At 31.2% G+C, this 23,978-nt stretch overlaps 1 protein-coding gene across 4 annotated transcripts in view; it reads left to right on the plus strand.

The window, feature by feature from the left end:
• The window catches only part of LOC113400090 (transcription factor Sp9), a 77,349-nt gene that overhangs the window by 33,783 nt on the left and 19,588 nt on the right, over window positions 1-23,978 (plus strand). Inside the window, exon 2 of one of the 4 annotated variants that reach the window (XM_026639488.2) lies at window positions 10,124-10,171. The exons of 1 other annotated variant lie outside the window; for it this stretch is intronic. In XM_026639488.2, the coding sequence (XP_026495273.1) occupies window positions 10,124-10,171 (48 nt within the window). Of the gene's footprint in view, window positions 1-5,693; window positions 5,901-10,123; window positions 10,172-21,058; window positions 21,218-23,978 lie in introns of those variants that run through there. 2 more of the 4 variants (XM_026639489.2, XM_026639490.2) reach the window with 2 other exon arrangements.

Consider the following 23,978-nt stretch of genomic DNA (forward strand, 5'->3'; position numbering starts at 1 on the left):
TTTATATTTCTAATTAAAACATTTTTTGTCTTGACAGTTATTTGTTTATAGCTAGAGTTAGATATGCCGGTTTATTTTTCTCTTGCTTTATACCTATTAGGTACTTATGTAGCTTATTCACAAAACGTCCAAACAATAAAAATATCATTTTTGCCAACATTTCTTAAGTTCTTGTTATTATCCATATCGATCATTAAGCAACGATGCAAATAAAAGGTGTTCCAGTTGCTGAAAAACTAATTATTCAGTAAACATATAGTCAAGTCAAAGTTTAAATCGCCCGTCTGACTGTTTTCATGACGAACGCTATTAAATCTATAGGTTTTCTTACGTACTCGTATTCATCATATATGATAATAATTATGTCATGTAATAAAATTACTGCACATTATCGAGTTTAAAGTTAATAAGAGTCATTATTTTAATGAATGATTTATTTTTCAAATTTTAAATATTCTTAAAGCAAATGATATAATAATTTTAAGTTCTTTCCGTTGCTAAGAACGCTTTTAGATTTATGGCGAAATGAAAATATTCAATATTTTGCAATGATTTATTTTATTCAATTTCAACGAGAGAAAGTGTTTCACGAGGCCAACATTTCGATGAAGGCACAAACGGTAAAGGGATTTAAGACCCTCTTTCAACTCAATGAAAGAATCTTTAAACGCGGAGTAAGTATTCAATAAAATATTCCCAATCGTAAAACGGTGTAAGGCGCAACGAGCGGCATTTATAACAAAAAACGGCAAGTAGAAGCTTCGACAAGCTTACAAAAGATCGTAAAATCTCTCGACTATTATGTAGTTATTGTTACAGGGTGGAAACACCATTATTACACTGGTTTGCTGGTTTATTTTGTTGTACGCATCGCGTCGACGGCTCGACGCTGGCTGTCACGCCAGTCTGCTCGTGTTTCGAGCGCTGCATCTCTTCAACCTCGTCATTGCGAGCTCACTTACAGCAGTGCAGTGTATATAACTGCTTCATTTGTACTATATTCTGAAATGAGTTGAAATATGAACAGACTCTCTCTGTAGACAGTTTGTATATTTTTGAATATTAGACGCTTATAATATTAAATATCTTATTTTGTATGCAGCTCAAAGAAAGAATTGAACATTGTGAATTATTAATGCTATCCACGCCGTCATTCATTCTGACATGCTAAAACGCGTTCATTCATACACATACACACGCACACACATCAGCCCGCATTCGTCCACTGCTGGACATAGGCCTCTCCAAATGCACGCCACTGTGGTCTTATTACTTTGTTCATTCATTGATTTCGTAAAATTGTTTATTCGTATTAATTTTTATTATTTTAATCCCCGATACTTTCTGAGGTACATTCTGATTCAAATCAGTCACGTCTCTCTTATAATCGTTTTTATAGAAAATAGCCTACAGATATACGTAACCTTGATTTCGAAATGATAATTTCATTGAAAATATATCAATATGTAGATAATAAACGCGATACGACTGTTAAATGTACAATAGGCGTATCGAAATTCTCACACGTTATTAAATAAAAGATGATCCGAAAAAGTATTAATATTTCAAAACACAATTTCGTCGTTGCTAATCCTATTATGTCTACAAACATTGTCAAGTACTGACGTCTCAATGTCTCCATCAAGTGAGCATCTACATCGCGACCTCATTGTGTCGACACTTGCATTTAGTTCAAATCGCTCAGCGGAAGCATTCGACTGTGCACCTTTATTCCGGGATTAAACGGAATTTTGCATAGGAAACGGTCGTCAAATGTCCCCATTGAAGGTACTGAAAAGCCCAATGAATAGCGCTAAGCGGACTACGACAACAATGAACGTATCAAAAAGGAGAAATCACACGTGTTGTGAATGAAATTTGGACAATATTTTGGGTATAAAACACGGGATTATCCGACCTAGGAATATTAAGTCATCTGAAGATGCGTCTTGAAGTACTTATCATTTTTAAGTCGATAAATCATTATTATAGCAATTATCCTACTTGCAATGAAGAATGCTTAATGAATACTTTTATATATTATTATTAAAAGAAAACACATAAATAAAAGAAAAAATATATGTTTTTTTTTTGTTCATTAGTAATTATTTAATGTGTGTGTAGATAGAAAAACAAAATACATTTGTATATGAATTTATAAGTTCTAGTTTCTATCTTAATAATTATTTATGTTTATCTAATTATTCATTATTGTGTTGTTTTAGTTTATGGGTTAACAAAGAGAACTACTATTATGCCTTTAAAATTAAATTAATCCTATAATCTCGACCGTACGGTTCAATCACCATCCTGTCTTCTACATCGCACGTGATATTGGCGAAATAGTCTGTGCCTTCTCGGCACAAATAAAAGACAAAATAAAAATAAAAAATCCAGTTTTCAGATTTAAAGTAAAGCATTTTATTAAAAATTTCTATATATAGGTTATCATTTTCACACCGACTCTACAAACATAATAATCTTAGGAATCATTAATGGTTTATATATATATTTCTAAATGGTATATTATTTGAAGTAATGTTATCTAATAAATTAATACCTATTTATTTCTTTAAAACTCATAAAATACTTTAATTGACGGGTAAAACAAAACGTTCTTGAATATGTATGTTTAATATTAAATAATAATTTATATTATTTTTAATATTAATATATTAAAAATATTTGACACACAAAAAAAGGCTATAAAGAAATTCTAAAATCAGACGTTTTAAATTTAAATATTCGAATTCTATTAGAGTAAATCAAGGTGTATTAACACCAGGGTTCTTTGTACTTAATACTCTATACGAGTACTATAGTGTCAATGTCGGAAGTAAGTATAAGATTGCAACAGGATCCGTCGCACCCCTTGCATTCATAGGTGACTCGTCTCGACAATAGTATTTAGAGATACACGTACAATTACTTGCACATACGTATTTTATATACGTGTCAATACAATTTCGCTTCTGTTACTGCAAAAGGTTCTTATGTGTAATTGTATATTTAGAAGAATAATAAATATTATTTTTATTTTACTAACTGCTGTTACGGTTTCCCTTTTTTAACGTTACTGACTCCGAGGCCGCAGACTGTTATGTAGTATATAGTCCACTAAATCATCTATCTAACGGAAAAATATTTTTACCAATCATACGGTTCGATCTCTCTTCAGTTTTATATTTATAGGGTAGTTAATAATACTGTATTTCCTTCTACCTTTTCTAAGGCAATTTAGTCACATTTAATATTATTTTAAAGGCATTAAAACCTTTTTAAAAAGCATTCGAATTATTGTTCCCAATTTAATTTTTAGATATGAGCTATATTGCTATTACAGTTTGAGTGCTTTTTAGGTTTGCTTGTAATTGTGATTAAATTTAGATAATCTTTATATATGTAAAATAAAACAAATAAAAAACAATTTGTACATACATGAACTACGGAAAGCAGCGCGTGTCAATTCGATACAAAAATACGAAACCGATGCGATGCCGGGACGCATAGCTAGTATAGGTATTAGTAGGTACAATTGAACATAATTAATCCTATTGACTATTTTAGAAACTTCTATTCAAGAATACGTTACATATATATCAACATACCTCGTAATATAAATAGATTTTGATATATTGACTCTTTCTTGTAACATTAAATTAAAATAGATTTCATAGGTTAACATTCAATTAAATTCTATCGGTGCAGTTCATTATTAAGTAATTAATTATTGTGATGAAATTCATTAAAATGGGTATATCCTAGTGTCCACTTTTCTATCCAAGTTTACGAAATTTAAACTTACTACAAATTAATTTTATTATAATTACATAGAACTGTTTAAAATATAATAACATACCTGAACAAAAGGTTACAATGGCAATGTGCTCTTTGTGAATGTTATTTGAAACCTACAGTTTTCATGGTCCTGGGCGGGAAGAGGGCGGCGACACCAGATGCGTGCGCGCAGCGCGTGCTCCACACATTACCGCGAAATCATTATAATTACTATACAAACAGTAGCAACTCATAATACTATTTGCGAATATATTTACGAGATGTTTTTGACAAAAATTTAGTTAGCTTCATGTCATATTTATGAATAGGTACATAATACAATACCTACCTAAGTTTTATATTTATGAAATCTGCAGGAGTACCTAAGTTATAAATATAAGAACTAAGTATTAACTAAGTATGACCTCATTGAAAAAGTACTACGGACGGATCTCTGTTTTACTATTTGTAAATAATAATAAAACTGACTTAAATTTAAAAAAATAATAAACCTATTAACTACTTTAAACTGTTTATTTTACTTTAAATAGTAACAATAATAGAAACAGCACAGCAAGGAGCGCGGGAGCGACGCCTGCGCGGGCGCAGATTATAATAATTACGCACACGCGCCGCGCCCAGCGCGATCTAATCACTATCATTTGCACATGTTGCACATTCTATATTCTACACTAAATATGTACTATCGCGACGACATCAAAGCTTTGCTGTTGAAATGATTGAAAAACGGTTCGTGGTTAATGTTCGTTAAAATTACTAAAAGTGATCGCATCTCTAAACATCTCGTCTATACATTTACTTACTAAGGTCTTAGTACGCCGGCCCATTGGGTCGTCTATCTACTCGTAGGTATCTCATAAAAAAAATATCTAAACATAAAATACAATTTATTGCAACTCAGTCATGAATAAGCTAAAATTGTCACAACTGTTTTAAAAATTCGTAAATATTGATGGTTAATTTCGTTGCCTATAGAAGTTCGTAACTATTGTTCATTTAAAGTAAAGGTGTCAAATTAAATTGTGACTGTTAATATTCGTTTACTTTAGACAAAAGTACTTACCTTATTAATAAAAGATATAAATAAATTAAATATATGTAAATGAATAAAACATCTGTTCTCATATCACGTGACTAGATTTCGCATGATATCAGGAAAGTGCATCCTGTCATACGAGGCGTATCCGCCCTCGCACAGATTGGGGACGTAAAAAATGGACCAATTTTTATAATAGCGCTGGGGTAACGATCCCAATGTACTTTATTATAAACCGGAAACATTTATTACTATTGTGAGGAAAAAAAACGATTTTCATGAAACTCTATACCTTAACCCTCGGCATAGATTAATATTGTGGCAGCTGACATATGATGATTGTTGCATAAACTTCATATTTGTTAATACTTAATAATAATTAAACATTTTAAACTTTAGAATGCAATTAAACTTGGCAAGTAAATAAAAAAAATTATAGATATAATCACACACACATATACAACAAGTTTTTTTAAAAGTGTGATTATATTTTAAGCTTATTTTTAGTTATTTCGTGATAACAACGACAGTTAAATAATTTTAAAGGTAACATTTAAACAACGCAACTTAAAAATTTACTATAAAGAAAGTAGCTATATTTTGTGCATTATCTTCAATATCAGCTGAATAATTTATTTAACAATAGCAATGTATCTTTAGTTCGAAAAGCTTCGATTACATCAACAATAAGTAATAAGCGCGTTATCGGCTTGTATTAGTTTTGCGTGAGCCCGCCCTAACCGGCCGCCCTGCGCGACCCGCCCCGCGCGTAAACAAACACGCGGGCAGCGCAATGCGCGAATGAAACGCACGATGTACGAGAGAGACCGCCGCCGCGTTCAGTCGACCACCGAAACCTACAATTAGTAGGCGAGATTCGGCCGCGGCATCGATTCGTTACGAGATAATCCGTGGATATTTCTTAATAAAAATCTAAAGTCGCGTGTGTTGACGTGACTTTTTGCTACGAAGAAACGGATGGGCTGATATGAATTGTGCGTACTACCAGCAACACGGGGGCCCGCACCCCGCTACCCATAATGTCAACAATAATTACTTCAACGAGGTAAATTTAATTATTAAATAGTGTTACATAAGTGATTAATTCTAACTAAACATCGTTTCTGTGAAATTCAATTTCGAAGCTTACGTAAATATGTATAATGTGTATTTTTGAAATTTTAACAATAGTATTTCTTCTTAGACTTTTTTAAAATTAAAAGTGAAGGTGAATCTTAAAATTATAAACTAACTACTCACCATTTCAGTCATGCTTAAAGTCAACGAAATTAAATGAATAATTTCACATACAATAAGATTTTTTTTAAGACGTACGAGTATGTGCTATGTTGTATCGTGTATGTATATTATAAAATATTTATTTGATACGAAATAAATTCAACGATTAATCGAATTGTTTGCACAGATTATAATATATCAAATAATTCAGAACTTCCGTATAAAGTTGATTAATGATAGGTGCACTAATTACTGCAATTTTTATACAAGTTAACTTCAATACGTTAAGGTTTAGTCCTACCAATTAAGTACCTATTCCTGACAACTTGACACATCGATTCGTGTTTTATCGATAGGCAATTTACATTGACTAATGACTGTAATCTTTAGGTTATTTATGAAAAATAGGTTAATCGGAAAAAGGCCTAATAAACTAACAAATTTACATTAAACATTTGATAAATAATAGATAACATTTTAATAGGTAAATTATATCCTGTAATAAAGTCGATAATAATCAATTCATTTCATATCGTTAAGTAATTTATAATGAACCTATAGGTGTAGGTATATTATATCTAGGTATGACTAATTTCATACTGAGATCTTTTAAGATCAGATCAAAAATTATATTAAAAAAAAGGGAACTTAAAAGACTCGGACGCAAAAGTACAAAATAATTAAATAAATAAAAACATTTCATATTTCGTAACGCAAACAAATAGCGCTGAATACATAACGTATTCGGCATTAAAAGTATTATAATATGTATAAATCTACGATATCTTCACGAAATATCGAATGAAAAATAAATTAGGTAGTTCACGCGAAACCAAATACGAACAAAAGACGTTCACAAGAGCGAATCAACAAAGCGAAGTTAACAAAGGGGCGAATGGGAATAAAAATATTTAATTGGTATGATTATGAGTGATTACAGTACAAACACCTCCCGCCGACTCGACACACTAGACGAAAAGAGCCGTTCGAGTTCCTTTACTCGCTATTGTACACTGAATGATATTGTTTTGTTCGATAATGCTTTTATTAGCGTATAAAAGTTTTATTTGTATTTTATGACTAAGTAAAAGTAATGTGAATACTTAAAAGCACAATTCATTGCATTAACATGGCGTATATTCGATCTCATTTTGAGATCTTTACGAAGATTTTTTCTTTAGTTTATAACCGTCATTATAATCTGTGAGGAAATTGAGACAATTTTAGTAAATGTATGTTTTAATCAGGTATATAATATATTGTTATACGTGCACAATGATGTTTTTAGCAGCAATAAAACGATTTGTGTGACATTAATATTACGTACAATTTTTTTATAGGTTTATTTTTCGTTGCAAACTTTTATACACCGTATATAACTAATATATATATACTAAATATTTTAATTAAGTGATTTCATATTTAGTCTGTTATTTAATTTCGTTCATTCATTCATGTCAAAAATATAAAAGTAAGATTAACAAATTTATTGGTAGAACGCTGACCTAGCAGCTACAGGATTTTTTTTAAGAAATACTATGGTTCTGTTTTTTCATTTGATCATTCATTCATCAGATCAAAGGAAATCCCATCTCAGTGATACAAGAAAAAAAAAATTAAATTGAAGGTTAACGATTTTTAGTTATACTAAGAAAGTACTATAGTACCTTATTCTACAATGACACGTGAAACTTTTGAAAAGTAATCCTCCTTTACAATTCATCTTTACTTATTCAACAATAGAAGCGTTACTTCTTGATAATCAAATTAAAAAGTAGTACAATATATTTGTTTCTGAGTATTTTTGATGTAACAAAAATAAAAACAAATACAAATCTAAGCATTAACAAAAAGCATAGATCAGAAACAGTAGGCATGTTTTTTCTCGCGTGGTTACTATCTGAGAGTATAATTATTATAATGTAGACTTAAAACACATTTTCGGTGCACGATAAGCCAGTCATCATAATTAAATGCAATCCTTTTAACCTATCTCTAGCTAGTAACCATTTGTGACTCCACCTGCGTAGCATCTTGTGCGTTGACTTTAGATATAGTTCGAATAGTTTTGCGTTGTTAGCTATAATTTCACAAGAGACGAGAGCTAATAACCTATTATGGCTTATTATATGTGGTTATAACGCCGGTATTCCAGCAGCTACCATCGCGCATTCCTATATAGTAAACAGTAACTACCATCTTTAGATTCCCTACAATTTTGTAATGTATATTCTATGCGAGTTTTATAATGACACGTGTTAATAGATCTTACTACCATATCTTATTTTTTTTATTGAAAATAGATCATTTAGTTATTATACGTTAACACTCGTGTGTGTATGACTGTCTCTGTGTGAGTGTAAATTAAACACAGTCATCGAAATTTAATGTGTATTCCTGACATATTATATAATTCAAAGCTATATAACTACTATTATCTACTATCTTCTATTTCCAACGTTTTGTGATACTTATCTGTTATTTTTCTAAGGATTTAATAGAAACAGATATTTTTAGTATCTGTTTCAGTTTAAATGTTGAGTGAATATTTACAGGCACAAGGGACTATGGTTGGTTGCGTATTGATGGTGTTAGAAGTGGTTTATATTTCATACAGTGTGAAGAGGATCACTTACTGTAAGGTGGCCCATACACCTAAGTAAAAAAAATGCTATAAGTTTCCTTGTACTTTGTAAATACATACTTCTATACTATAAATTGATAATATCTACGTAGTTAAGATAGCTCAGTTAAGATTAATATCATATATGTATTCTAAACGTCTAAAATATATATCTTTTATTACTATGCAACTAAAAAATAAACCAATAATTCCTTAATTAAAATTATAATAATTAAAAACATGAAATACGAATGAAGCAATATAAAAAATTAATAAAGAATTAATAAAATATTGTTTAATAAAATATTTTAAAAAAGTAAACCATTACTCTGATGTATAATTCAAAATCACTCGAACTCTTTAAAACGTACAGACAAACATCTGTCACTGTGTTATTACTGTTATTAGAATGCACTTGTAATACAAAGATGGCCGGACGAATGCATTACGTATGCTTGGCTGTAATTACACTTTTCTATTCCCCATAAGAAATTACTCACCCAGGATATTTTAATTTAATGTGTTGTACATTATCACTTCAAATATGGAGCAATTATTTTTTTTATGTACAATAAAAGTTGTACAAATATGTTTAATATGTATAACATAAAGTTTAGTTCCGTGGCTAGTTTTCTTTTAACTAAGGTTAAAATTAATTTAAAACTTTTAATTAAGTATTTAAAATCGGATACGTAAGTGTCATCATCATAACGTCTCATCTTTTTCATTAATCTAAAAAAATATATTAAGTTGAGCTATTATGAAATCAACAGAATAAAATAAAAATTTAAAATAATTTGATCAATATTTTGAAATATTTAATGTTTACTTTTGATAGTTTTAGTAAAAAATATTAACATATTTGTGGCACCTATCCTATATTACAACACGACTTTAATCAAAAACTCAAAGATAAGTAGAGCGGAGCTTTAAAAAGGGTGCATCCTAATTTCAGTGGCATAATACAAAGCTAGACGGTCGGCGTAGGGACTACGGCCTCGGCCTCGGCCTCTGCCTCGCAATTACTGGCCATAATTACAGGGCTGCCGCCGCTCGGCGCCGAAACTGGCCGACTCCGCAGCCATAATTAAAAACCTTCTAAATTAAATTCGCTCGTGTACCCACGGACTTATGATAACTTTTTAGGGACTTTCTAATTAGTTTCTGTTTTTATGCTACGTTTGAAATAGAGTCGGGTAACCTTTTGCATATGGAGCTATTTTAAATTCATTCATATTCATTACTGGATATTGAGCGTTAGTTTTATGATGTATGTTGGTAAAAAATTCTATAATATTGAAAAAAAGATAATATATCTAAAGAGCATAGTGTACACTCATAAAACTTAATATAAAGGTATCAACAAACACCTCGTACTTGATTAAAGTTAATAGTAACTTAGCTGATTCTTAACATTCTGTTTCCAGGTTAGTATCGACCCCGTGTCCGCGGATCCCAAGGACATGAAGATCTTAGTAAGTACTAAACTTATCACGATATACAATTATTGTAATATTAACTTTAGTACGTACTAATTTATCTTTAATATATATTTTTAAATACGTTAGCGAGATAGTAATTGGTGATTTAAATATTGAAATAATAATTATTTATTTAAATAACTAAAAATTAAAAGATTTATTAAACTATTACTAAAACGCACCGTAATTTATTATTTCATAATTTTAAAGTTTTTTGTTTTTTTTATTTTTCATTGTATAGGTAGGTGGACGTGCTTATGGGCCACCCGATGATAAGTGGTCACCACTATCCATAGACATTAGCGCTGTAAGAAATATTAAGAAATCCTTACATTGCCAATGCGCTACCAACCTTGGGAGCTAAGATGTTATGTCCCTTGTGCCCTTAGTTACAACGGCTCAAACTGTAACACAACAATAATAAAGAATGCTGTTTGGTGGTACAATATATGATGAGTGGGTGGTACCTACCCAGACGAGCTCGCACAAAGCCCTACCACCAAGTGAGATTATTAATAGAGATATTTGCTATGAGTTTACGCAATAACTTAAGTCGATTTCAAAAATTTGATCTGTAGTAAGTTAGGAAATTTATTAGAAATACTACTTAATATACCTACATTTATTTAAAACAATATTCTGTTCTTTCCGCCATGATAAAATATGTCCAAGACTCTATCGCGATTTTCGAGCACGAACGAAGGAAATTATATCGGAACGAATATCGAATGACGAAATCGGTAATTTGTTTTGATTGGTCGTCGATACTGTGAAACGGCTATTGTACTGAGGTGCAAGTAATTCATTCGTCACGGGTCGCATTACCACGTGACACACGGACAATGAAGAACACCGCGATAGACTAACGATTATTATTGTGAATTGTCTCGGTGTAGATGTATTTTCGAAATGGGTATTAAAGTTTGATTAGGTCGCGGTCTTTGATGTATACATATTATATTTTTTCGAAATAAATATTCTTTAAAAATTTATAATCGTAGTTCGTAATGGCCGAGTCACGTTTTTCGCACTCAGGTTTTAATAGCTTGACGTGGTTAAGCTGTGCATTTTAGCTTAAATAGTTTGCAATTTCTGTTTTTACTTACAACTTGAATATAAATCTTCTGAAAGTCATAAAAAATAACACAGTATTGGTGTGACACGTAACAACAGTTGAGATTAAATATGTCATTGTAACTGCTGTATTCGATGGACCTACCCTGTACCTACTAGATAGGAGGAGCAGGATTCTCAGCAACTCTTACCTAGATGTCCTTATTCCGAACCAACTTCACAGTTACTCTCACTGTCTACCTCTAGAGATTATCATTTCATATAAATAAATATATGTAGGTATTTCTATCCATATGAACACAATTGAAGGCAATAATTCACTAAATTTGTTTCATAGGTTCTTCTTATTACTGAGGTTTTTCCTTCTGAACACATGGATTGGATATAAGATTGATTATTATTGACGCAATAATTATAATTTTAATTGCTCGGTTAAATGTCTCAGGTAATACTGAATCATATTATTGCAGTTACGTAATGCAATTAAGCTTACTTCATAAGTCTTGTTTGTGAATTTGTTTGTAGGTAACTACTTTATAATGATTAATACCTTCAATGAGTATTTATAAATCGGTATATATAAAAGCGAAATACCACTCACTGATTAATCACGAAATCTCAGAAACTTAAACACCTACAAATTTGAAATTCGGCGGGTAGGTAATTTTCTTTATAGGATGTAGACATCCGACAAAAGATTACGAATTTTAAGAAACTCCAACCTAAAGGTTTGGATTGGTGGAAGAAGGTTGGAAATTTGTGTTTTGTAAATTTCGCGCGGGTAAAGCCGCAGATTCGGCTAGTTTTAAAATAAGAGTGACGTGAGATTCTTAAATTATTACGACTATCGTTCCTTTTATGTAAATTTTTAAACCAGACCGAAGACCAAACAGGAAGAAATGTATAGGTACTGAAGTAGTTTTTCATGATTGATTTGATTGATAACGTTAGAAATGTGTATATTTTATTCGTATAAAGAAGGTCATATTTAGTATTGCAAATTCAAAATTAATCGTGGTACATATTATAATCTTAAGAATTAATGACTGCTCACTTCCTCACTCATTCAGTCACTCACTCGCTCACTTTGTTTACTAGACAACGTTCTATAGTTGGTACATATCACAGAAAAAAATATGTATATATTTTCGATTCATTGATTTCGGATTTTCGGTAAGATCATAGTCTCGTTCATAGTAATATAACTATTCAAAGATAACCATGATTTTAGCAATAATCACCCAATGTACTTACGTAAAGCGTTTCATAAAACCAGTATTTATAACGACAATATTTTTTTCCTAAAAAAACGTATATTTTCACGTTCACTCATGATTGATTATCTCATTTATACGTTCCATATTTAAATAATTCAATTATTTTTACTCGACCACTTTGTATTTAGGTAAAAAAATGTGAACCCTGAGGCGAACGTTTCCTTGCATCATCATTAAGCAAATTGCAAATGCTCACCTTAAGTGTAGATGAGACTGACTCCGTTCATTTGTTTTATTTAAATATGGAGTAGTACGCTTAAGATGCCTGATTAACCAAGCCGGACTATGAATCTAACCATGAAAACATGAGATTAAATTCTAAGCATACCTATAAACAAGAATGTATTCAAAAGTTTTATATATGATTTTCTTTTTTAAATATTGGTTTAAGACCAATGGAATTATAAAGATAAAAAATGTGCTTTCGTCATTGGTTCGTCCTTTCCTTATGTCATATATTTGCAATCGATGGAATGATATTTGTCTTTTCAATTTAGTATCCACCATGCCTGTATTGTCGCTTACCTTCTTGACTTGACATTGCAGACAAGGTATTGATCATTAATTTTTTGAAAAATCAATATTCCCAACCAAGAATCTAATTCGATCCTTAAATCGACGATTTTCCAAAATAACTATAATCTCTATTCGATACACCAATCGATAGTGTCGCTAATAAAGATCAAATCCTGAGATGACCACATTAAAGAAAAATGTCGAATTTTAATGTTAATTGTAAATGAGTTAATTCATACATTATCCGTGCCTTTTTCGGAATGAACCTTAATTTTATTTTCATCAACACGCGCCCGCCGCGCAGTCTTCATTACAACATTAAATTAAAATTTAATATTTCTTTTACGTTTAAACACTGAGAGATATTTTTGTAAATTATTTTAATTAGAACCTTAAGTATATTACTAAAAATATTTAAAACAGGATATTTACCTTTTTTTTTTTGTTGAAGCTCGAATGTCCTCTGAAATATCGAGCTCCACCAAATAAAAATAAAAAACATGGTAAATATCCCGTCTTAAATACTTGTAATAATAAAAATAACCATGTTAATTTAAAATTTTAAGTGTATTGTCACCAATATTTTAGCGCCCAGTTTAAAATCACCCTCGATTGGCAACTAAGTTCTAACGTTTACAAATACCTAGATTTCATTATATTAGTTTAACTTACCTAAAAAAAATCTAAACAATGTTTAAACAAATAAGTCCATAACACGTATGCTGAAAGCTATTTTAACATTAATTCAATCGAAGTGAAAATATTCCATTCAAAGGGCTATAACAGTGAATGTTAAGGAACAATGTGGATACCGCCATTGCGCATGCGCTGCAGGCTTCAATAGATCGCGTGTGGCCGAATTGTAATTTTAAATGTGAAATATATTGCTTCTTACATTGTATAATTGAGAGATTAAAATTTACTTACAAATACCACTTGCGTACTTGTAAAAGAGATCTTACCTACGTATTTTGTAAAAGAGTCTGATTCACGCGACGTAATTTTTTTTTTGTAATAAGTTTTGTATAAAATTTTATACCAAAGGTTCCAATACTGTAAATTTTTTAACTAGTTTTTCTTTATTTTTTGTTTCTTAATCTTATTGCTGTTCTAAAACAATGCATATTATACAATATGTGCAAACGGAAAAAAGTGATTGGCTGAGGAGTGAACGAATAATTTTTATGATCACACGCAAGACCGATTAAACCATGTCGGGGTTTCTAAGCAAGGAACATTTTGGGACCACTTTTTCCCTTTCTAACTTCCTATAATATATTCAAGTTTTACCAAAACTAAATTTTATAAATAAGATGTTTTATTATTATACTACGAGGGTACGCCATTACCAAATTCGGATGGAGAAATATTTGGATTCTCCAAATTCATTAACAATGAATTATTTTTAAGCCTTTTTTCCCAATTTGTCAGCTTTAGTCAGCCCAGAGGCTCCTAGACTGTTTATATAATAATCACAGGAATGAAGTAAAATAAAATAAATATAAATATAGACTATAAGTACAAATACATTTTATATCTGTAAGGACTAAATCGGCGTGTAATATAAAAAAATAATAAGGTGAAATATTAATCTTTGAGCTCTCTCCGTAGTACCAAACACAGCGAGCGCAACATTCCTAACATTACCGATAGTTTGCACCAATACAGAAGACAGAATACTAAATAAATTACATACAAATGTGGTAACATTACAATTTACAATCATTTACGGTTTTCAGTGGTTACTCCTTTATGCACGTAATAAAATAAAGTGCTAAAGTAAAAGAACGAACGCAAACCATCTCGCTTAGATATCTAAAAGTACATTCAACGTTTCCTTAAGTGAAGATCAAGTGGCCATCCATGACACATACAAAATGCAGAGAAAATTCATGGGTACCACATTGACTTACTCAAGAGTGCTTGTAGTGTCTCGATATATATATGTAACTAAATTGCCATTTGAATATCGCCTTTATAACTATCAATGTAAGGATCACTTAGGTTAAAGTACTGTGAGGTGGTGAATACACTTCACTTCGAATTTAAACCTTATTTGTATGGTCTTAAGGATTAAATTTAAATCTTCGTAGATTAGGTTTAAGAGGAAGGGGGAAATGTTGGAGGTTGAAGTCACTTTAAGTCGTTAGGTTATATTGAGAAGGAAAATACTTAAAATATTATATAGACTGGAACTTATTTCAGAGATAGATTTTTATTCCGGTATTTCAAACAAGATTCTATCATGCATTTTTTTATATAATAAAAGTTACATTAAGTTGAATATTTCAAACTCTAATTTTAAGTTTAAAACATATTATTACACCTTTTTGTTATTTTTATTTATTGGTTAGACAATTTAATTTTTTTAATCTAGTCTAGATACCGTAGATCACATTGTTTTCTACAACACCTATAAACGTATCTAAAGGATAACTTATGTATACCTATGCTCAGGTACCGCTGATAATCAAATTATGTACTTACATACATATAGCTATAAAGTTTAATGTACGTTCCTTTTACGAAGAAGCTGCGAAGAAAATATTTTTGGTAAAAATGCCTAAAGGATATAGTAGTAAAGTCTGAAATTCTACGACATGTAAAAACTTTTTTTTTCGCACATAATATCTTGAGCAGAATTATTTGCCACAGATATAATAAAGTTTAGAGAGTTATCTTGATAAGTTGTATAAAAAAATCATTAATTTAATTTACGGCACTTCTGTTTATAATCAATGATATTATTCACATGATTACATATCGCTGATAACAAAAAAGGAAGTTTAGCTATTTATAGTTAAATCTGTTAAATAATTGAGAATGAACGTCTCTTGCGTACAACATATTAAACATGTTAAGAAAATTTATTCATAATTGAATTAATGTTGTTTCATTGCACGTTTGATTATTGTTAATTGTGAATTTCACAATTTTATCCTTGAGCTCGAATTAAATAAACACAAATTAAGTTGTATTTGGATTCACAAGTCATTTCAATAAAAGACATGTAATTACGCTCATATTGAAGTCCTCCTGGACGTCGTTTGCCGTAAGCGCAAGATATGATGCGCAGGTACCTATATATGCGGAAAACGATCTCCCGCTCATAAGTCAATCGGACGACAATCCGATATATGCAATCATATACAAGAACAATAGTTTAACGTGCTCTCCTAACTGCTAACATTCTAATTCTAGATTATTATTAATCAGAATTTGATGAGAGTCAATTTAATACATTTTTATTGCAGCCATTAAGCAGATTTTAAGCTAGCCACCAAAGCAGTAAGGCAGGCATTGTAATTGTACAGCACAAAAGTAACAGTTTGTAAATCCCACTATTGGGCTAAAGCTTCCTCTCCTTTAAAGAAGAAGATTTAGAGCACATTCCATCACGCACATATCTAACACATTTGGTAGATTTGCTATTGAAATTAGACACATGCTGGTTTCCTCACGATGTTTTCCTTCACCGCTGACCAACAGATGACTTATAAACATTAATTAACAAGTACATGAAAATTCAGTGGTGCTTGCCTGGGTTAAGATTGCCTAGGTTGCCGCAATCATCGGTTTAAATGCACGCGTTCTCTTGAACTGTACAGCATATGACTAACAGAATGTCAGAAATAAACGAATACGAGAGCGTACTCAGTAGCAGTTTTAGTTTTATTTAAATGATAAGTTACACACATTAGCTAACTTCAAGTTATGGTTGTTAAAAACAAACTTGTCTTGGTAACTGAAATAAAAAACAATCTATAATTTGACTTGTCAGAAATATAACAATACATAAATTAGATACTTATTTATGTTACTTTTTTTTTTCATTATAGACGCAACCTACTATTTTTAATCTGTTTAGCCTTTTGTAGCCTATTATAATAGCTTAAATTAATATGAATGCAAATATTTTGCGTATTGCAATATATAATGCAATTATTTTGGGTGGTATCTACCCAGACGGGCTTACGCGAAGCCTTACCTTGAAGTAGTTCAATGGAAACATTTAAAACAATTGAATGATAAAACTACTTGTAAAATAATGTTGTTATTTGAATTAGTATTTAGGTATAAGTTTGTGTCTAGGAACTACTCATTTATTTCGTTTTGTACCCCTGGCAATGTTTATGTAAAAGTTTATGATGATTGTTTGAGTAATTAGGAAGTGAAATAAAATTACATTCGCATGAATACTACCTAGATATCTATTAGTTTCATTTCCAATATGAGAAAGTTACAACATTTATTGATGTTCCGAATAAATTTGATTTTAAATTTCAACTTCATTTCATTTATTAATTAAAATAAAATAACTGACAAATTATTGATAGATCACTAGTATATTTTCTTAGTAAAAAAACACCCTTAAATTCATACTAATTAAGAACAATTCCGTTTTACATTACATATGTAGACAATATCAGCACTAAAAATATTCATGTAAATTTTCTTCTTCATAGATTTTTAAATCTTCATCTTACAAGTAGGTATATAACTATTACATGGTAATCGGAAGCTATAAAGCTGTATATTAGTAATTAAGCTGAGTGAAGTAGTAATTATTATCACGAGGGAACTGACTTAGGTGACCATTACACGTTCAATATAGCATTATTTCAATCCGTGACCTTCGTATGATTGGTGTCAAATTGACCGTATAATATGAAGGAATTGAAAAGTCAAATTACAAATGATCATGATTATGACAATGATGATTTCAAATGATGATATACGTAACAGCGATCTGTCAATCCCGCGACTGCTCTGCGTTTGTGTGTCTTCAGTGGGGTTTGTTGAAGAGGTTGACGTTAATCACTTTTGCGTAATATTGCCTATCGATTATTTTACCAATATTTTCACCTTCCTCCAACACTTCGGGTCGAACTAATACCAAACTGAACATGACATGACATGGAATAGTAACTTGAAATATATGGATGCCATTTTTTAAATATCAGGGTTTATTATAATATCAATATTTATAAACAGAGATGTCTAATTGGCCCTTTATTTATTACGAACACTTTCGAACATACACACACACAATTTATTTCATCAATTTCTTATAAGATACAGTTGTACGTCGTAGGATATTTTCTACAAATTTTTGATGGAGTATTGACAATTAAAATGTTTAGCCATCTCTAAACATTATTTTTCATGTTTTTATTAGTAGCCAATTTCTTCATTGTCTCAATAGTAACGAATCTTTATAATATAAACGTGTGATATATTTACATCTATAATTTACACACGTGAGTGTTAAAATACTTTTGTTTTTAAGTTGATAACTTTATTATAGCTATTTTACTTACTTGTCATACCATTTGAAATATACTTTTACCTGTGACGTGTGATATTTACTACAGCTTAGTGTGTGTGTCTGTCATTTATTATGAGAGCATTTAATTCTCGTTCTATTAGAAACGTAAATATATATTTTAATATATTAAATTAAATATGCGATATATTGTAACTTATTCTAAACTTTATATTCGTGAACGTCAAGCGCTTAAAATACGTTTGTTTAAAAGGTAATACCTACTCTGATGGTCAAACCATTTGTCATTTTATTAGAAATCTGTATTTGATCGTTTTGTCTGTGTGATATATATTCGTATCTATCATAAACACGTTATACGTGTTAGTCGATGATACGCTCCGGCGTCGTTCACTTCCGCTACTTCCGCCGGTCATTTGTGTCGCCGGTCGCCGCCCTAATCTAAACTCTCTGTATCAATGAATCTTGATAACATTTCACAGATACATCTCTATCGATTCAAATAGTATCAAAGTACTTAATATATTTTTTCTTTATTTTATTTTATTTTATATAAAGAAAGTAGACTAGAAGTGCTTACCTTGGCCGATAGACAATCGGTTCTACACAACATCGTCAAACTATCAAAATATCTATATACCTAAATAACTATCTAAGGTATTGTATTCGTGGTGTTTGCAATACAATAATAATACTTATTTTAAGCAACGTGAGTATCTGTACTATACATGTGCCTCATATGTGATATTCTTTGGACCGATTTTGGTCACTGTGGTCAAATTAAATGGGGACCAGCTCTGCGCTGGAGATTTTATAGTAACCAAATGTTTGCGCAAGCAAATGGGCCACGTGATGGTAAGTGGTCACTACTGCTCATAGACGATGGCGCTGAAAGAAATATTAACCATTCCTTACATCGCCAATGTGCAACCAATCTTGGGTACCAAGATGTTATGTTCCTTGTCAGGTACAAGTAGTAACACTGGCTCACTCACTCTTCAAACCGGAACACAATAATACCGGGTAGGTGCTACGGGTCGGCGGTAGAGTATCTTATGACTGGATGGTACCTACCTACCCGGACGGGCCAGCACAAAGCCCTACCAACAGTTCAATTCGTACTCAAATCTCGTTTAAAAAAATACCTATTTACTTTCATAAGGGTTCTGCATATGAAACATCATCATAACTCGATTCTCTTTGCCTCGCCGCCCACTCGCGCTGTAATTTTACATCTCAGCGTGAATTTCGTGTTCAAATTAAAATGTTTATTGCGTTAAGCGGAGTTCGCACGGTCGAACCCCGGGCGTTTTATTTCGTTATCCCGAACACGCCCATTTCTTATCCCCCCACACCCCGGACACCTAGTGTTTTACTACTTTACGGACTGGATGGCTCCCCTGTCTAATGTCGCTATAATGCTCCGCGACTGTTATTTCCGTTTGAATATTAATAGGATATTCGACCTTATGTGAACGTGAAAAGGGATGTTATGCTGTAATTGTGATTGTGGATCCCCGTTATGCGTGTCATAAAACTATTAGCCGCTTAAGCTATTCTTAAAGCGTCGACATTTCTCTTGGATACATTTAGCGGTTCGATGTATTTTTTGGGGTGCGGAAGGGCGCTATCCCATTTTTTTTTAATTCAGGTGGAGTTTTACCTTTGTTGTGTTATTATCTACCTATTATTTGGTTGTGTTTTTTTATTTTTTGTGTGGAGTATTTTACTTTATTATCTTTAGCACCTTGTTGGCGGGTAAATGAGGTTAGAAGCGAAATAATGTCGTAGATGTTGAAAAAACTGATGTCCTTTTACTGGAAGTAACTGACACGCAGATAGAGGATGAATAAGTGGATAGCAACCTATTTCTAGTCATTAAAATAAAGATAGAAAAACTATAGTATAGGTAAGTAAGTACCTAGATTTAACTAGGTCTACTAGGTCCTAATTTAAGTAGGCATCTAATAGGTACATAGGTAGGTACCACCTTGATTTTACGAAATCAATATTTACCTGTAATACTTACCTACCTATTAAAAGTTTGCATCCATGATTAACATTAAAAAACATTTTCAAATACCGAAGTTAAATACAAAGTCATGTAATGTAGATAGGTACCTAGGTAGGTAGGTACTATCTAAGTACGAAGGTATCCTTACTTCAAAAATTAAGGGAAAACATAGAACTATGTATGTTTGTTGTAGAAAGTACCTATTAATCTCTTCTTTAGATACATTATTTCTTTTACTAACCACAAATTTTGTTTTAACACCATTCAAATACAAAAGTAAACCAATTTGCATTAAAAATTGAACGAAAAATGATACAGGTATTTATTTTGGATACGTTATTTTTATTACACAGAAAAGCTGATTCTATGAATCTAGCGCAAAGAAGGTCAATACCTATTCACATTAAAATCAAGAAATCTTAACAATATATACTTACACAAATCTAAAATGTAAGTAGGTACCTATAGCCGCTTCAGGCATATACTTAGAGGAAAGTAGGCAATAATCGAGGTCTTATCGACAATTTGAAACAAAAAAGTTTATGCAAATCGAGGGAGCCGAAATAAAATGGAGTCGCGCGTGCGATCGATATACGTGGCGACCTTGTGGGCGGGGCTCGTCGTAGGCGGGGCTCAATAAGAGGCTGGGATTGGTTCGAGCCGCCCACCCCCGCCCCCCACGTAGCGCGCTCGCCCGCACTCGTAAACGTATGCTCGCGCGCCGCGACGAGAGACGTCATGTCGACGCGCCTCCGAGTGACAATAGTTATCGTGTAGAGGCATTTTGTTTGGGTTTTATTGAAATGTGCGTTTAGTGGACAATGATTACCGATATGTACGCGCCGCTGCCGGCGCCTCCGAACAAAAATATCGTAAGTTACATTATATTTATACAATATTCAATACTAAAATTTCTACAACTTCTCTTTAAAAAAAATATTTTATATTATATTTATAAATGAACTTTCTTGAATATATACAAACCTATATGGTCTTATTTACGACCTTATTGAATATCTATCTTATTTAATGTATTCTTTATTTCGATGGTTTGACACAATCAGATGTTTCAAAAACATATGATCTTTGTTATGATCAAAAATTATATTAGAAATTATCAATATTCTGATAAATTGTTTAACAACTGCACATTAGACATTTAATTTGAATATTCAACTACCTAAAATACACAAAATTAAACATATAGGTATTCCTTTTAAATAATTCATTATGACCTGCAAAAATATTAAAGTTTAACATGATTTGAACATATTTATAGGATTAAATATGTTTGCTCGAATACAGGAACCGTTAACCTTCTTAGATATAGGTAAATATTATTATGTTTTTTAGTTCTATTTTTAAATAAGTAGTTGGGTATAAAGGTAGCATCTACATAGCTTTAGTTTTATTCCGTCGGTAGTTAGTTTTAATAAGTAATCAAATAAGTACATTAGAACTTGGACACTTGGATACACATATACCTACCTATATTTCAATAAAATAATCTATTCACTCCTATTCAATATTAAATGTAGATAATGTAATCAACCATAAGACAGTTTTATTACAAAATAGGTAAAAACTAATTTACCTATTTCTTTTTTGGTTGCAATAGCTATAATTATCAAAATAAATTGAACTGTTTGTATAGGCTGTACGTGCATTTTTATGTGTTTTTTTTTTAAATAATCTTTTTACTTATTTGGAAAATTGTCTTGATTGAATGAAATTGAGTTTAGACTGAAACAAAGAAGTCATCACCACAATAAACAGTCATGAGTTCTGAAAAAAAAAATCATTCTGTCAAAATTATTAAAATATCTAACACATTTGATGCATATGTGTCTAGTTAAATGTCAACAGATTTGAAAATAGAATCCAGCACGTCAATCAGCAGAAAATGGCATATTAGCGATTGTTCCCACCCTATCCGTCTTCCCTCGACAAAATATTTGTCACTGTTAAAAGAACTTTTTAAAGTACAGTCAGCCAGAAAATTCATATAATATTGTTTTAATAGAGCATTTTCGCTTTAAGTTTGAAGGATATTATAGGCTTTATTAGGTAGTAACCTATACCTAGGTACTTTTGGTTATAACATTTAATTATTATTATAGTCAGAGCGGACATAATTAAAAAGAAATACGATTGATGTGTGAGAGAGAAAGGGAGAGGACTAGAGAAAAATATGTTACTATTTTATCTTTGTCCTTTACATAATGTTTTGTACAATCCTTCCCATAATCTTCGTTATAGTTTATTGATTAGAATAATCCAAAAAACGACATAAAAAATGATATCTTGTCATCCATTTTACTTTTCTGCAAACAATGCCTAAACTTCGTACACCTTCATGAAGTCAATAACGATGATATACAATGATTGATGTAGCGATATTTATGTAAAATTTTCAATCAATTATAAATTTTATTCGTGAGATTGAGTTTGATTTGACGAAGCGAAGATTTGCAATTAATTGACAATGTTGACGATTCCCTTGAACCCTACACATAAGAAAGAGATAGAAATATTTAAAAAAAAATGTCACAAATTAATATCCTCAAACTTCCCGTGTCTATATAAAAAGTGTCGTGACGGTAGATGTCATACACTACTTGGCTAGCTTTGCCTAGCTCTCATTCGCCACGTGTAGTATATGATTTTATTTTTAATAATAATAATATATATTTGCTTGAATATAAATCCCTTGTTGTTGCTGACTGTATCAATTGGATATCAATTTCTATTTGAAAGTCAGTATGCGGTTATTAGATTTATGAAGCGTTGAAACGTAGAACAATACGGTATTGTTCCGACGATTTACAATTGAAAGTTATCTTTATATAACATTATTACAAATTTATTTGATAATTTCACGAACAATGAATGAACTTTATTATCGTGATCGATTTGCATAGATTTATCACTTTCTTGAATACGGGTTTATTTATTCAATTGATATTATTATTTGGCAGATATTATTACCTACCTACGTATATAACTATTGTAGGATTTTAAAAAAAGTTGGTGATATGTGTTCGAACGTTCGAAAATATTTAAATATAAAAAAAGTCGCCTTTAGGACGTCAAATATTAGACACACACACACACACACACACACACACATACATACTACCATACTACCTTGGATTAATACGTAGATATACCTAATAATCTGTTTAATGCTCACATAAATAGAATCTCTCGCAAGACTTTAGTAAGAAAAGTTTTAAAAAAAATGTAGAGTCTTAGAAGATTCTTATATCGGTCAAACGTGTTTGCTTTGTCACGTGCATTGATTATAGAACTTAGTTAAATATCCTTCTTATCTTTTCTATCCTACTTGGTACCTATAGGTACTAATATTATAAAGAGGTAAAATTCGATTGTTTGTATGTATAACGATTCAATTCGATTTTTATTTCACTGGTAGAAAGTTATACATTATTCCAAAGTGCTATTTATTGGGCATAAATTATTTTTATATCATATCATTTTATTTATTAATAAATTGCACCCGTGCGAAGCCAGGCCTAGTCGCTGGTACTGAATACGTAGGACATATGTTGCACATAAACAATTAAAACCCACTAAGCAAAAAACACGACAATAGACTAATTAATTCTTCAA

Source organism: Vanessa tameamea, chromosome 8, assembly GCF_037043105.1.
Source record: "Vanessa tameamea isolate UH-Manoa-2023 chromosome 8, ilVanTame1 primary haplotype, whole genome shotgun sequence".
Taxonomy (NCBI): Eukaryota; Metazoa; Arthropoda; class Insecta; order Lepidoptera; family Nymphalidae; genus Vanessa; species Vanessa tameamea.